This window comes from Eptatretus burgeri, chromosome 13 (assembly GCF_056783735.1).
Source record: "Eptatretus burgeri isolate ZD-2024b chromosome 13, Ebu_testis_v1, whole genome shotgun sequence".
NCBI lineage: Eukaryota > Metazoa > Chordata > Myxini > Myxiniformes > Myxinidae > Eptatretus > Eptatretus burgeri.
Window position 1 is genome coordinate 23637135 of NC_140973.1, and position 13443 is coordinate 23650577.

The window sequence follows — 13443 nt, forward strand, 5'->3', positions numbered from 1 at the left end:
GTCGTCGTCTGTATTTTAACCATAAAGGTGTTCCTCATGCATTGGATGTTTTCATTCAAGCAGTGGTCATCTTCAAAACACGTTGACTTTTACCTCCGCCGCGGAAGGTGGGCAGAGGTTTTGTTTTCACCCCTGTGTGCTTGCTTGTCTGTGAGCAGGATATCTCAAAAAAGTTGTTGATTGATTCAGACAATTTGGTGGACTGGTTCTGTGTGTGATGAGGGCGAGACAAATTGATTATATTTTGGTGAAGATCCGGATCCAAAAATATTTTCAGTGATTCTTTACCATTGAGTGATCCCAGCTAAAAACGATGCACAGTATAGCACGATATCCAAGAGTTATGGACGGATTCAGACGAAACTTGGTGCACAGGTTGGGTGTGTGACAAGAAATAATCGATTCGATTTTGGTGAAGATCTGGGTCTGGCTATGATAATTTATTAATTTATTTCAGTGATTCTTCACCATTGAGAGATGGGGGCAAAAGCGATATGTAGCACGATGTCTCAAAACGTTGTGGACGGATTATGACAAAACTTGGTGGATGGGTTGGGTAGGTGACGAGAACAATCTGATTAGATTAACAAGCTGATTATATTTTGGTTAAGATCTGGATGCAGATTCAGACCTTAACTATGCAGATCCGGATGCAGAGGACTATCAGTGGGATAAAACACGTAACCTGTTCAGCCTGGCGGAGGTGTGCGCTATACCGAGTGCCATTCTAGTGTTTTGCTGTTATTGTAGAATCAGGCAGCCCAGGCACCAGAAAAGCACTTGACCCCTCCAGTTCGAGCATTTTCCTTCAGCTTTGACCCCATTGTCGTGCATTGCTTCTGGCAGGGAGGTATTGGCGCTCGCTGCATGATGGGGGCTTGAGGCAACAACAGCATGATGAAGCAGACACTGTGACTGCAATGGCATCCCTCTCGGTTGAAGCAAGGCACGGGATGGTTGGCAGTGGCTGTGCAGATGAGAAAAGGTCAGATTGAAGGGAAAGGGGTGATGGGAAAGAAACTTAGGAGACTCTCTGTCAGTGGGGAAGATGGTGATGCTTTCACAGGTTACACTTTGACATAAATTTCCATGTTATTTTTCTGCACGACAGACACGTCGAAGAGCCGATGGATCAAGATCCACTGTAATTGAAGAGGACTATGATGGCACAGTGAAGAATTTGTTCCCAACTCTTGACTAATACAATCAGAGCCAAAATGGAATTCCATTCCACCAAGGACCACCGAAGGCTTTTCTGCTCGACTTTGTTAACTGCAGACACCCTTGTCAATCCCATCTCTGTCAGACGAGGCAGTTCATTCATCTCAAGACTGTCCCCACATCACCATCTCGGCGGGTCCTTCTTACTCGAGTTTATCCAATCTCCTACTCGTCGTAGTTTTGGGCAGTCAACCCCCCCCGCCATCCCCCATCTTCTGTCTCCCCCATTGTTTCCTCAATTCCCATGTTTGTTTCATCCCCACATTGTTATTTAACCTTCTCGCCTTGCAGTTCCTCTGCACAAACTCAGAAGGAACGGTTTTCTCTTCTTTTTTTTTTTTCTTATTTTGAACAATACGATCCGTGCTTTAATCGAAATGTTGACCAATAAGCATCCGTCAATGTTGGTGACTTTGTGCCTTGACTCTCGTGGTCACATGATGGAAGTTACCCTGCAGAACAAATTTCTTTCTTTCAAAACACTGACTGCAGAGGGGTAATCTTTTTTTTTGTTTTGTTTTTTTAAACGATATCCTTGTGCAAGTTGTTGTTTTGTTTTGTTGTTTTTTTTTGTTTTTTTTTGAAGTATCTGCATTATTTTGAACATATAGATTTTGTAAACTATTAACTTTTTGTTTTGATATTTATTCTTTTTTTTCACATCTCCGTACCTTTCCACTTCTATGGGGATTCTTGTAAATGTTTTGCTGGTGAGGTGATGACCAAGGAAGAATGCGAATAAGTTTCTTTCTTTTCCCCGTTTTTCTTTTTTATATTTCCTTTTGATTTTCCTCACCTTCGAGCAAAGTTGAGGTTTGTTAACCGAGTTGAATATATTAATAACATTGAGAACCTGTGTCACACATTGCCATACTTTTGCTCAAATGGCCGGGTTTTGGCCTCCGTTAAAATGAGGTATAACGAGAAATGCTATTTTCTTACAATGTCGACAGAAGCAAAGTGTATCCAAGTCTCTCTCTCTCTTTCAATAGAGACCATGAAACATTCCTTGCTTCTGGGAATATGGAATGTTCCCTGCCTAATGAGTAGGAATGTTATGATATTTAACGCTCTCTCTTGGAAGCCCCAAAGGGACAAACTCGAAATTGAGAAACACACGAAGGCCCTGCATGGTTCAAGTCTGCATGTCCATCATCTTGAGTCTGCCTTGAGATGAGGTTCACTTCGGCATGCTCCAGAAATTCCTCCTTATGATACAGTCTCCTTGTCACGATCAATTTTTTCTTTTTGCAGATGGAGGTTGAATAATAATAATAATAAACATCTTTTTGTCATAATGTCATTGAGACGTAACCTATTCCAGTTCGCTCTCTGTGGTAGCTTCAACATCTGGACCGAGTTGTTGCTAACTTCAACTTCTCAGCTTATGGCTATTTTGTTCTGTTTCAAATGTCATTTTTTGCGTGTGCCATGTTTTCTTGTTCACTTGCCACCATTTCATTTTCCAAATTTAATTTGCTTGTAGCTTTTTAAAGTTTCATTGTGCAGTGTATGTTGTTGTACCTGTTAATGGGATCGTTCCTTAATTGACAAGTGTTGGGATTAACTCTTTTTATCTCCCTGGGATTTGAATCCCCATTTCTCACTTTGTGTGTGATGCTTCCCTGCCTCGAGTTCGGTCAGACTCGATGGCTAAGCCACACTCCCATCTCCGACAGCTTTTACTCTCGGTGACCTGCCGCGTCTCGAGCCTCATTTCCCCGGTGCTGTCTGCGCACATCTGTTGTATCCAGCATTCATTATCTCTGTCGGAGTCGTTTTTCGATTGGCTGAAGAGCTCATTTTCACCGAAGTGAACAGAGTTCTGTGATCTCCGCAGTCGGTACTGTGTTGTACTTCATACGAGCTCCCTTTTTTTAGCTCTACATTGGTGCCCTCGGTATTACCCATTCTAAGGCATTCGGGGTCAAGTCTAACACTTCTCTTTTTGGAACAGACCCATTCTGGTACCCATGTCCCCCACTCTCACACTCTTATTTGTTGGTGCCCATGCTTGCATCGAGGCTTCAAGTACCATGAATGTTTTAATTTTTTGGTTGTGTTGTTTGGTACGTCATTAAGCCTTTGCTTTTACTTTGATACACTCAACCAAAATATTGTGATTGATGTTTCACCTTTTTATTTTATTTAAAAAAAGATATATATATGTATATATATTATATATGTGTATATTTATATATGTGTATATATATATATATATATATTATATATGTATATATATATATTATATATATATATATATATATATCTACTTACGAGGTGTGTTCAAAAAGTATCCAACCTTAATTTTTCGTGCGTAAACAAATGAATCTAGGGAGGCGTGGTTTGGTGCACTTATGTATGTAGGCGATCCTAATCCGTATGCGTGAATATTTTCCCGCCTGCAGAAGCTGTCAGTTGCCAACAGACCGCCGATGGGTGAGGAAGTGTAAGTGAGCGCGTCGGATTTTCGTTTTTGACAAAATGACGGATCACTGTGGTCTCAGCGCCAGTGATCACTGTGTTGAAGAAGTTGAGATCGCTGTTCACAGTCTCCAGCATGTCCTGTGCGATCTCCAAATGGAGTTGCTTCTGCTCAATCGTTAGCAGCTTTGGCATGAACTTCGCTGATATTCTCTTTAAGCCCAAATCCTCAGTCACAATGGAATGAACGGATCCAATGCTGATGCCTGCCTCGTCTGCAAGTTCTCTGATCGTGATTCGACGATCCTGCATCAGCAGGGTCCTCACTTGGTCAATGACGATCTCATTTCGGGATGTTGAGGGCCTACCAGAACGTGCTTCACTTTCCACTGATGTGCGACCATCTTTGAAGCGGTTGTACCACGCTTTTATCTGTGTGGTGCCCATTGCTTCGTTCCCGAAGGCCTGTTGAATCTTGCGGATAGTTTCCACTTGGGAATCGCCAAGCTTTACACAAAATTTGATGCAGTGGCGTTGTTCAAATTTTTCCGTCATTTTGTCAAAAACGAAAATCCGACGGCGCTCACTTACACTTCCTCATTCATCGGCGGTCTGTCGGCGACTGACAGCTTCTGCAGACGGGAAAATATTCACGCATACGGATTAGGATCGCCTACATACGTGCACCAAACCACGCCTCCCCAGCTTCATTTGTTTACGCACGAAAAATTAAAGTTGGATACTTTTTGAACACACCTCGTATGTGTATGTGTGTATGTATATATATGTATGTATGTATGTATGTATGTATGTATGTATGTATGTATATATATATATATATATATATATATATATATATATATATGTATATATATATATGTATATATATATGTATATATATATATGTATATATATATATGTATATGTATATATATATATGTATATATATATATGTATATATATATATGTATATATATATATATGTATATATATATATATGTATATATATATATATATATATATATATATATATATATATATATATATATATATATATATATATATATATATATATATATATATATATATCTTCTTCTTCTTTCGGCTGCTCCCGTTAGGGGTCGCCACAGCGGATCATCATTATGATCCGCATAGTGATTTGGCACATGTTTTACACCGGATGCCCTTCCTGACGCAACCCTGGTCACTTTTGCGACACAGGGATCTGGTACACCTATTTTATCCGGGGTATACACCGGCCCAGTATACTGGTACTCATTTCGCTGACCTCGGAAGGATGACAGGCTGAGTTAACCCCCTGGTGTATTAATTCAGTGGCCCAACGGGGCTTGAACTCGGGACCTTTTGGATCCCAAGCTGCTGCCCTAACCACTGCGCCAACACCAGGATATCAGGATATATATATATATATATATATATATATATATATATATATATATATATATATATATATATATATATATATATATATATATATATATATATATATATATATATATTTTATAACCCTGACGCATCTCCATCATCTTCCCAATCCAACTCCAGGTTCCGCTTCGTGACCCCCCTACAACGACCACTTCCAGCGTCTTCTGCTGTAATTATTATTCGAATGCGTTCAAGTGAAAATCAGGGCAGGTACAAAAAAAAAACCAGAAGAAAACACGAAAAGATAAAAACTGCAAAATACTATTTTATTTAAAAAATAAAAAAATATAAAAAATTTCAAGGAAACATAAGTCACAACATTTTGGTTGAGTGCCTCAATGTAAGAGGCAAGTCACGAGATACTCATCGAATCTTTGATGGCATTGGCATTCATGCAACCTTTTGAAGTGTCGGATGTATTCCAGGAAACAATCTGTCATCATCTCTCTCGCTTTCTCACAAGCAATCCAGGCAGACATAAGTAGAATTTTAAAGGCCGAGATGAGAGGAAGTTATCGCATCGACATGAGATGTTGCAATCTCTATCCAGACTGTCTTCTTTGGCTACAGCCCAGTTGGCTCCGCAGGCGGCACCTCGCCGTTATCTGAAAGTCACTTCTGTTGTCGTCCATCTCCTGTGTTGTCCCTGAGAAGAAAATGCTCTTTTTGTCCTTGTGGATGATTTGTTTTGTCTTCCTTCTATGGAGTTAAGTGTTTTGTTGGGGTCATAGGGTAATGTTGATGAAGAGTTTTCTGACTCTACAGCTGAACTCGAGAAATTGGTTCGACGAGCACACGATGACTAACAGAAGAGGAATGAATATACCCTTTGCCAGCCACAAAAACAGTCGCATAGTCTTCTCTCTGTCCATCACCACATACTCACAGGAGGTTGAGCGGGACTGGGTTACAACAGCAGTTTTGGTCATTCACAAGAATGATCAGGAGTCCACACATTTGCTCTTTCCCACTTGTAATCGTATGTGGTGTTCCTGGTATCATTTCGTTTTATGAGAACAATGTTGGTCTGATATGTTCATACCATAACCCTTTTTTGGAGACAAGCTTGGCCTCTGTTATGGTTCCCCATATGTAAGGAATGTTATGTTCCCTATCTGAGGGAATATGATGGCATAACGTTGGTTTGCCACAGGGACTTAAGTTTTCTTGCAAAGTCTCATCAGCAGCTGTATCTTGAGGCATCAATAAATGGTGTCAAGTAAGAATCAAGATAAATATCAGAACTTTGCCAATGCCACATGATGGAGTAGTGCTCCTCATTTTCAAGTCTGTTCCCTTGGAGGGTCCCAGGAGAGAGCTTTAAACAATAAAATTTCCAATCAAAAAGCAAGGAATATGCCACATCCCCGATGTGTATAGAATGTCGGTGAACCTCGGTTACACTAACGACCTGTTGTGTCACTTTGTTCCTTCACCTGCGCATTGTTTCCCAGTTTCCAAAGTGCCACGAAGCATCTGGATCCTCTGAGCCTGAGCGGGATAAGAAGGCACATAGAATGTTGTCCTGTTGAACGTTATCGGTGTGGTTGCTTGAATGTGGTTTCATTGTATACCACATCGTTGCTGGTTTTGATAATCAAGTCATAAAAGTTTATCAATGTTCAAGTGGCTGCTATGATAAAGTTGATGGAAGTGATAATGTAATGAATTTTGGCTGAGCTCAGCTTTGCTTGCACCCCATCACTTTAAAACTTTGACTTGCTTTATGATGCCCAGGGACTATCACCGAGAGTATTTGTGATGAAATTGGAAAACTTTTTGTTGCAAAGACATTTTTCTGCCTTGTAGTTTATGAAAGCTGATGGGAGTGTATGGTATGGAGAGCACATTTTGGCTGAATGAAGTGACACACGGCTTAAGGGGACCAGTATATGCACAGTGGAATGCAAGCACACGTGGCTCCAACTGTGTTTTTGCACACGATAATAAAAAAAAAATTAATAAAAAGATAATTTAGACATTTTCTACAAAAAAAAAACAACAACACATTTTGGAGCCTCATGGAATGTTCAAAGTCAGGCCTTTGACCTGTAATTGACGCAACTCCATAGATTTTGTGGAATCGCTCTGATCCGCTCACTCTTGGCCATTGGTTTATCTGTGCCGAATGTATGAACTTTTGCATCTCATTGTATACTGTCTGTGCACCACTGCTTGTTAGTCTTGAGATGCAAACTGAGTTTTTTTATTTTAAAAAAATATTCCAGGCCAATGTGCAAGTTGTGCAAAGCTGCCTTATTGTGACGTTGCCGTCGACGTGCTCTCTGTGCTGAGCGTTTACCCTTGAGCAAGGCTCATTCGTGCTGCTGCTGCTGCTGCTTCCACTTGATCCATGTGGTGGAAACACCAAAAGCTGTGCTTCGGCCATTGTTACTTCATCGCTTATTTTGTGTTGCACTTGCAGCTCCTGAATACGTGGCTGTTGAGTTGTGCAACAATTGTTTGATAAAGTCCAAGTTGGTGCTCTATGAGTTCATCATTTCATTGAGATGTTTCAAAGTGGGATTAAATTGAAGTTTCTAAATGGGAGCAAAGTTTGAGGTTTCTCAAGAAAAACATTTTTTTGCATTGTCTTCCATTTTGATCTTCTTACCGAATACAGGTAATTTGATCACAAAAATATATACCCGAGTCGAGTGAGACGACAGTGAGCAGAGGGACAATACACGGACAAGAGAGGATGAACAAACACGAGATGTACTTAGTGTCGGGAGATTTGAAGTGGGGTGAGTGTGGAATGTGCAGTTGGGAATAGTTCTCTGGACGTAGGCCAGAGCCGTGGTGCAGTGGTCATCTTAGAAAAGAGCAGAACCAAGGAACGAGAGAGAACACAGTTCGGAATGTCCTGGGAGTGTGTTTGTTCAACACAGGGTTCTTACGGGGCCTGGAAATCCTTGAATTGCATGGACTTGTAACCTAAAATTCAAGGCCTTGAAAGCATGGATTTTTGCAGAACCTGAAAAATGAAGGGAAATAGTCGTGACTTTATTTTTTGGTATGCACTGTCGAGGCTCGTATGAGAGCAAACACACAGAATGTACAACAAGGAGAACAGGTGACAAGGGAAGGGAAAAACGGTGTGCAACAGGGAGATGTGAGGAGATCTGTGGAAGGGAGAGGGATGGGGTGGGGTGGGGTACACAAGGTGGACACGACAGGGTCTTTCAGGTCCTTACGTGACAGGGAATTTGAGGGAGGTGGGTTTGGGGTGGATTAGCTGGGGTAGAAAAGATCATGGTTTTGGATGGGGGAAGATAAGAGGTGGTGACCTGGAGCTGTTTTGAAGATCTGGAGGGAAGAGTGGGATTGAAGAGAGTGAGGGAGTTTGTTCCAAAGGTGGAAAATACAGAGGAATGAAAGAGTGAAGGGGAGCAGTGATTCTTGATTTTGGTACTTTCACCAGAAGGGGGTTGCTGGGGGACCTTGAGTGCCCTGCAAAAATATAGGGGGGGAGAGGGGGGGACAGATCACAGACAGAGTCGGGGGGGGCAAGGCTGGAGAGAATACAGTGGAAGACAAAGACCACCGACCTGCCTGCGGTGAGAGAATGAGACACCCAAAGACTTGGCCTCATCACAAGAGATTTAGTTTAGCGGAAATATGGGGGGGGGGGGACACATTTCAGACAGAGCGGGGTGGGGGGGGCGAGGCCGGAGCGGAGACTGGAAGACAAAGACCACAGACCTGCCTGCGGTGAGAGAGTGATAGACCCAATGACTCGGCCTCATCGTGGAGGATACCAATGATCCTAAAGAGGCAATGATTTTGTGTGATTGTGGAAAACAGCCAATTCTCAGAATCTGACTTGAAATGAAAATAAGATAGAGCAACACTGGACTAGTAGCAAAACACCTCGTCCAGAGGTGCTGCTAAGGAAGAGGACAGAGATGCTCAGCTGGGTGTGGTGTGCTTGTCCTGTCCTCTTTTGAAAAGTCGAGGGAAGAAACGTGGAGATAACAGGAAACGGAATTTAGCTTTTTGAAAATGGAAAAGGTACTTTTAAAATAATTGGTCGAAAATTAAAGATTGCCTTCATTCTTGGGAAAACAAAACAAAATACTTGAGTTGCTGAAATGTACCACACTGGCAGACTCCTGAAGCAGTCCTGGACGGGTCGCCACTCCGACACAGGTTACCCAAATGGGTATTGCCCCAGTACATTGGTACTCATTTCATCAACCTCAGAGGGATGACAGTCTTAGTCTGGTGTTGGTGCAGTGGTTAGGGCAACGGCTTGGGACCCAAAAGGTCCTGAGTTCAAGCCCCGTTGGGCCACTGAATTAATATTATATATATATATATATATAATATATATATATATATATATATATAATATTATATATATATATATATAACACCAAGATTAAGTGTACTGGTTCCGATATATATATATATATATATATATATATATATATATATATATATATATATATATATATATATATATATATATATATATATACACACACACACACACACCAAGTCGTATAACACCAGGGGGTTGACTCAGCCTGTCATCCTTCCGAAGTCGGCGAAATGAGTACCAGTGTACTGGACCCGGTGTATGCCCCGGTTAGAATAGGTGTACCATATCCCTGTGTGTAGTAAGAGGTGACCAGGGTTGCGCCAGGAAGGGCATCCGGCGTAAAAACCTATGCCAAATCATTATGCGGACAACAAAACGAATTTCCAGACCGGATCGGTCGAGGCCAGGGTTACCAACGACTGTCACCGGTGGTCAGCAGGGTACCAGTGGAAATTGTGCTACTGCTGGGCAAAGGAGGAGGAGACGGGGAAGGCGAGTCAGGAAGCAGTGGGAGAGGGGGAAGAGTAGAAGTGTGGAGGTGAGAGTTGGAACTCTGAATGTTGGGACGATGACTGGCAAAGGGCAAGAGTTGGCTGATATGATGGAGAGAAGAAAGGTGGACATACTGTGTGTACAAGAGACCAAGTGGATGGGGAGTAAGGTCAGGAGCATTGGTGGTGGTTTCAAACTGTTCTACCATGGTGTGTGGATAGGAGAAATGGTGTCGGGGTAATCCTGAAGGAAGATTATGTCAAGAGGGTATTGGAGGTGAGGAGAGTGTCTGACCGAGTGATGAGTGTGAAGTTGGAAATTGAAGGGGTGATGATGAATGGCATCAGTGCACATGCCCCACATATGGGGTGTGAGATGGAAAAGAAGAAGATTTCTGGAGTGAGTTGGATGAAGTGGTGGAGAGTGTATCCAAGGATGAAAGTGGTGATTGGAGCAGATTTCAATGGACATGTTGGGGAAGGGAATAAAGAGGATGAGGAGGTGATGGGTCGGTACGGTCTCAAGAGAAATGTGGAAGGGCAAATGGTGGTAGAGTTTGCAAAAAGAATGGAAATGGCAGTGGTGAATACGTATTTCAAGAAGAAGGAGGAACACAGGGTGACGTACAAGAGTGGAGGAAAGTTCACACAGGTGGATTTACATCTTAAGCAGGAGATGCAACCTGAAAGAGATTAGAGACTGTAAGGTGGTGGCAGGGGAGAGTGTAGCTCGACAGCATCGATTGGTGGTCTATAGGATGACTTTGGAGGTGAGGTTGAGGAAGAGAGTGAGGGCTGAACCAAGGACCAGATGGTGGAAGCTGAAGGAGGAAGACTGTTGTGTGAAATTTAGGGAGGAGGTGAGACAGGCGTTGGATGGTGGTAAAGATGGGTGGGATGATTGGGCAACGACAGCAGAAGTGGTGAGGGAGATAGCTAGGAAGGTACTTGGTGTGACATCTGGACAGAGGAAGGAAGATAAGGAGACTTGGTGGTGGAATGAGGAAGTACAGGAAAGTATAAGGAAGAAGGGGTTGGCGAAAAAGAAGTGGGATAGTCAGAGAGATGAAGAAAGTAGGCAGGAGTACAAGGAGTTGTGGCAAAAGGCAAAGAGAGAGGTGGAAAAGGCTAAGAAAAAGGATTTATACCGATTGGCAAGACAGAGGGACCGAGCTGGGAAGGATGTGCTGCAGGTTAGGGTGATAAAGGACGTAAATGGGAATGTGCCGACGAGCGAGGAGAGTGTGTTGAGAAGGTGGATGGAGTACTTTGAGGAGCTTATGAATGAAGAAAATGAGAGAGAAGGTTGGAAGAGGTGGAGATAGTGAATCAGGAAGTGGGGTGGATCAGTAAGGATGAAGTGAGGACTGCTATGAAGAGGATGGAAAGGCGGTTGGCCCAGATGACATACCAGTGGAGGCATGGAAGTGCTTAGGAGAGATGGCAGTGGGGTTGTTAACCAGATTGTTTAATAAAATCTTGGAAAGTGAGAGGATGCCGGAGGAGTGGAGATCAAGTGTACTGGTTCCGATTTTCAAGAACAAGGGTGATGTGCAGAGCTGTGGAAATTACAGAGGGATAAAGTTGCTAAGCCACACCATGAAGTTGTGGGAAAGAGTGGTGGAAGCGAGGTTGAGAGGAGAGGTGATGATCTGTGAGCAGCAATATGGGTTTATGCCAGGAAAGAGCACCACTGATGCGATGTTTGCTTTGAGAATGTTGATGGAGAAGTATAGGGAAGGCCAGAAGGAGTTACATTGTGTGTTTGTGGATTTAGAGAAAGCTTATGATAGGGTGCCAAGAGAGGAGTTGTTGCATTGTATGAGGAAGTCGGGAGTGGTGGAGAAGGATGTGAGGATCGTGCAGGATATGTATGAGGACAGTGTGACAGCGGTGAGGTGTGCGGTAGGAATGACGGACCGGTTTAAGGTAAAAGTGGGATTGCCCCAAGGATCGACTCTGAGCCCTTTTCTGTTTGCAATGGTGATGGACAGGTTGACGGACGAGATCAGACTGGAGTCTCCATGGACTCAGATGTTCGTGGATGACATCATGATCTGTAGGGAGAGTAGGGAGCAGGCTGAGGCGAGCCTTGAGAGGTGGAGGTACGCACTGGAGAGAAGGGGAATGATAGTCAGTCGGAGTAAGACGGAGTACATGTGCGTAAATGAGAGGGAGGGTGGTGGTATGGTGCGGTTGCAAGGAGTTGAGGTGGGGAAGGTGGATGGGTTTAAATACTTGGGATAAACTGTCCAAAGTAACGGAGAGTGTGGGAGATAAGTGAAAAAGAGAGTGCAGGCAGGATGGAGTGGGTGGAGAAGAGTTGCAGGAGTGATTTGTGACAGAAGGGTAGCTGCAAGAGTGAAGGGGAAAGTATATAAGACGGTAGTGAGACCAGCTATGTTGTATGGTTTGGAGGAGGAGGTGGCGCTAACAAAAAGACAGGAAGCGGAGATGGAGGTGGCAGAGTTGAAGATGCTGCGATTCTTGTTGGGAGTGACGAGGATGGACAGGATAAGGAATGAGTATATTAGAGGGACAGCGCAGGTAGGACGGTTTGGAGACAGTGAGAGAGGCGAGATTGAGATGGTTTGGACATGTGCACAGGAGGGAAACAGAGTATATCGGGAGAAGGATGCTGAGGATGGAGCCGCAAGGCAGGAGGAGAAGAGGAAGGCCAAAGAAGAGGTTCATGGATGCGGTGAGGGCGGACATGCGGGTGGTTGGAGTGTCAATGGAAAATGTGGAGGACAGAGCGAAATGGAGATGGTTGATCCGCTGTGGCGACCCCTAACGGGAACAGCCGAAAGAAGAAGAAGAAGAGGGATGACAGGCTCAGTCAATCCCACCTGGTGTTGATTCGACAGGAGCTTGAACGAAGGACCCAAGCCAGCCACCTTGACCACCAAGCCAACACCAGGCATCTCTTGAAGCATAAGGAGACAAAATTTTGGAGGTTAATAATACATTTTCTTCCAATAATTATGCCCCCTTGTCCTTCCCTTAATGATCAATAAAAGGTCGGTCGTTCTGTCTGGCCTTCATCTGAACTGTTGTGGCTTGCCACTGCACTGTTGTTTACAGCTTCCCGATTTTCCACCTTGAAGACATGTAATCCAAGGTCCTGCAGGTCCTTGGCATCTCAGGATAGGTTTCATTCTCAGACAGGTTGGTTGCCATACACTTTTTGTTTATTTAATTTTGCTGGCTCTATTCTGGCCTTATTCCAATAACCCAACACCTGCCTCTCTCGGTCAGACACAGTCCACCATAAACTTTTTTTTTCTTTTTCCTCTCTGGGGGGGGGGGTTGTTAAAAATGTTTAACCGTTTCATACTCATGATCTCTTCTCCTCCAAATGACCCGATTCCCCAGCACTCCTTTTTTCCATGTTATTGTGAATTTCCAATTCTCCCTCACCTCTGTATGGTTTGTTCCTTTTGTGTTTCATCTCCGCTTTCCCCTTCCTCTTCTTGCTGTGTTTCATTCAGCTTGTTCACCCCCATGTCTTTCTCCCCCTCTCCTTGATCTCTA

At 43.3% G+C, this 13443-nt stretch overlaps 1 protein-coding gene and 1 long non-coding RNA gene across 13 annotated transcripts in view; one reads left to right on the forward strand and one right to left on the reverse strand.

Annotated features, from left to right (window-relative positions):
* The window catches only part of LOC147014067 (histone deacetylase 4-like), a 234200-nt gene extending 232121 nt beyond the window's left edge, over positions 1-2079 (forward strand). For all 12 annotated transcript variants that reach the window (XM_085851686.1, XM_085851681.1, XM_085851679.1 and 9 more), the window contains 2 exons: positions 847-985; positions 1112-2079. In XM_085851686.1, the coding sequence (XP_085707812.1) occupies positions 847-985; positions 1112-1148 (176 nt within the window). In that variant the 3' untranslated portion in view covers positions 1149-2079. The remainder of the gene's footprint in view (positions 1-846; positions 986-1111) is intronic.
* Positions 2080-5375: 3296 nt separating this feature from the next.
* Positions 5376-9324, reverse strand: LOC147014070 (uncharacterized). Its single transcript, XR_015050629.1, has 2 exons — positions 8797-9324; positions 5376-8642 (listed from the first exon to the last, which is right to left on the reverse strand). It is a non-coding gene; the product is annotated as an uncharacterized LOC147014070 (long non-coding RNA).
* Between the last annotated feature and the right edge of the window lie 4119 nt (positions 9325-13443).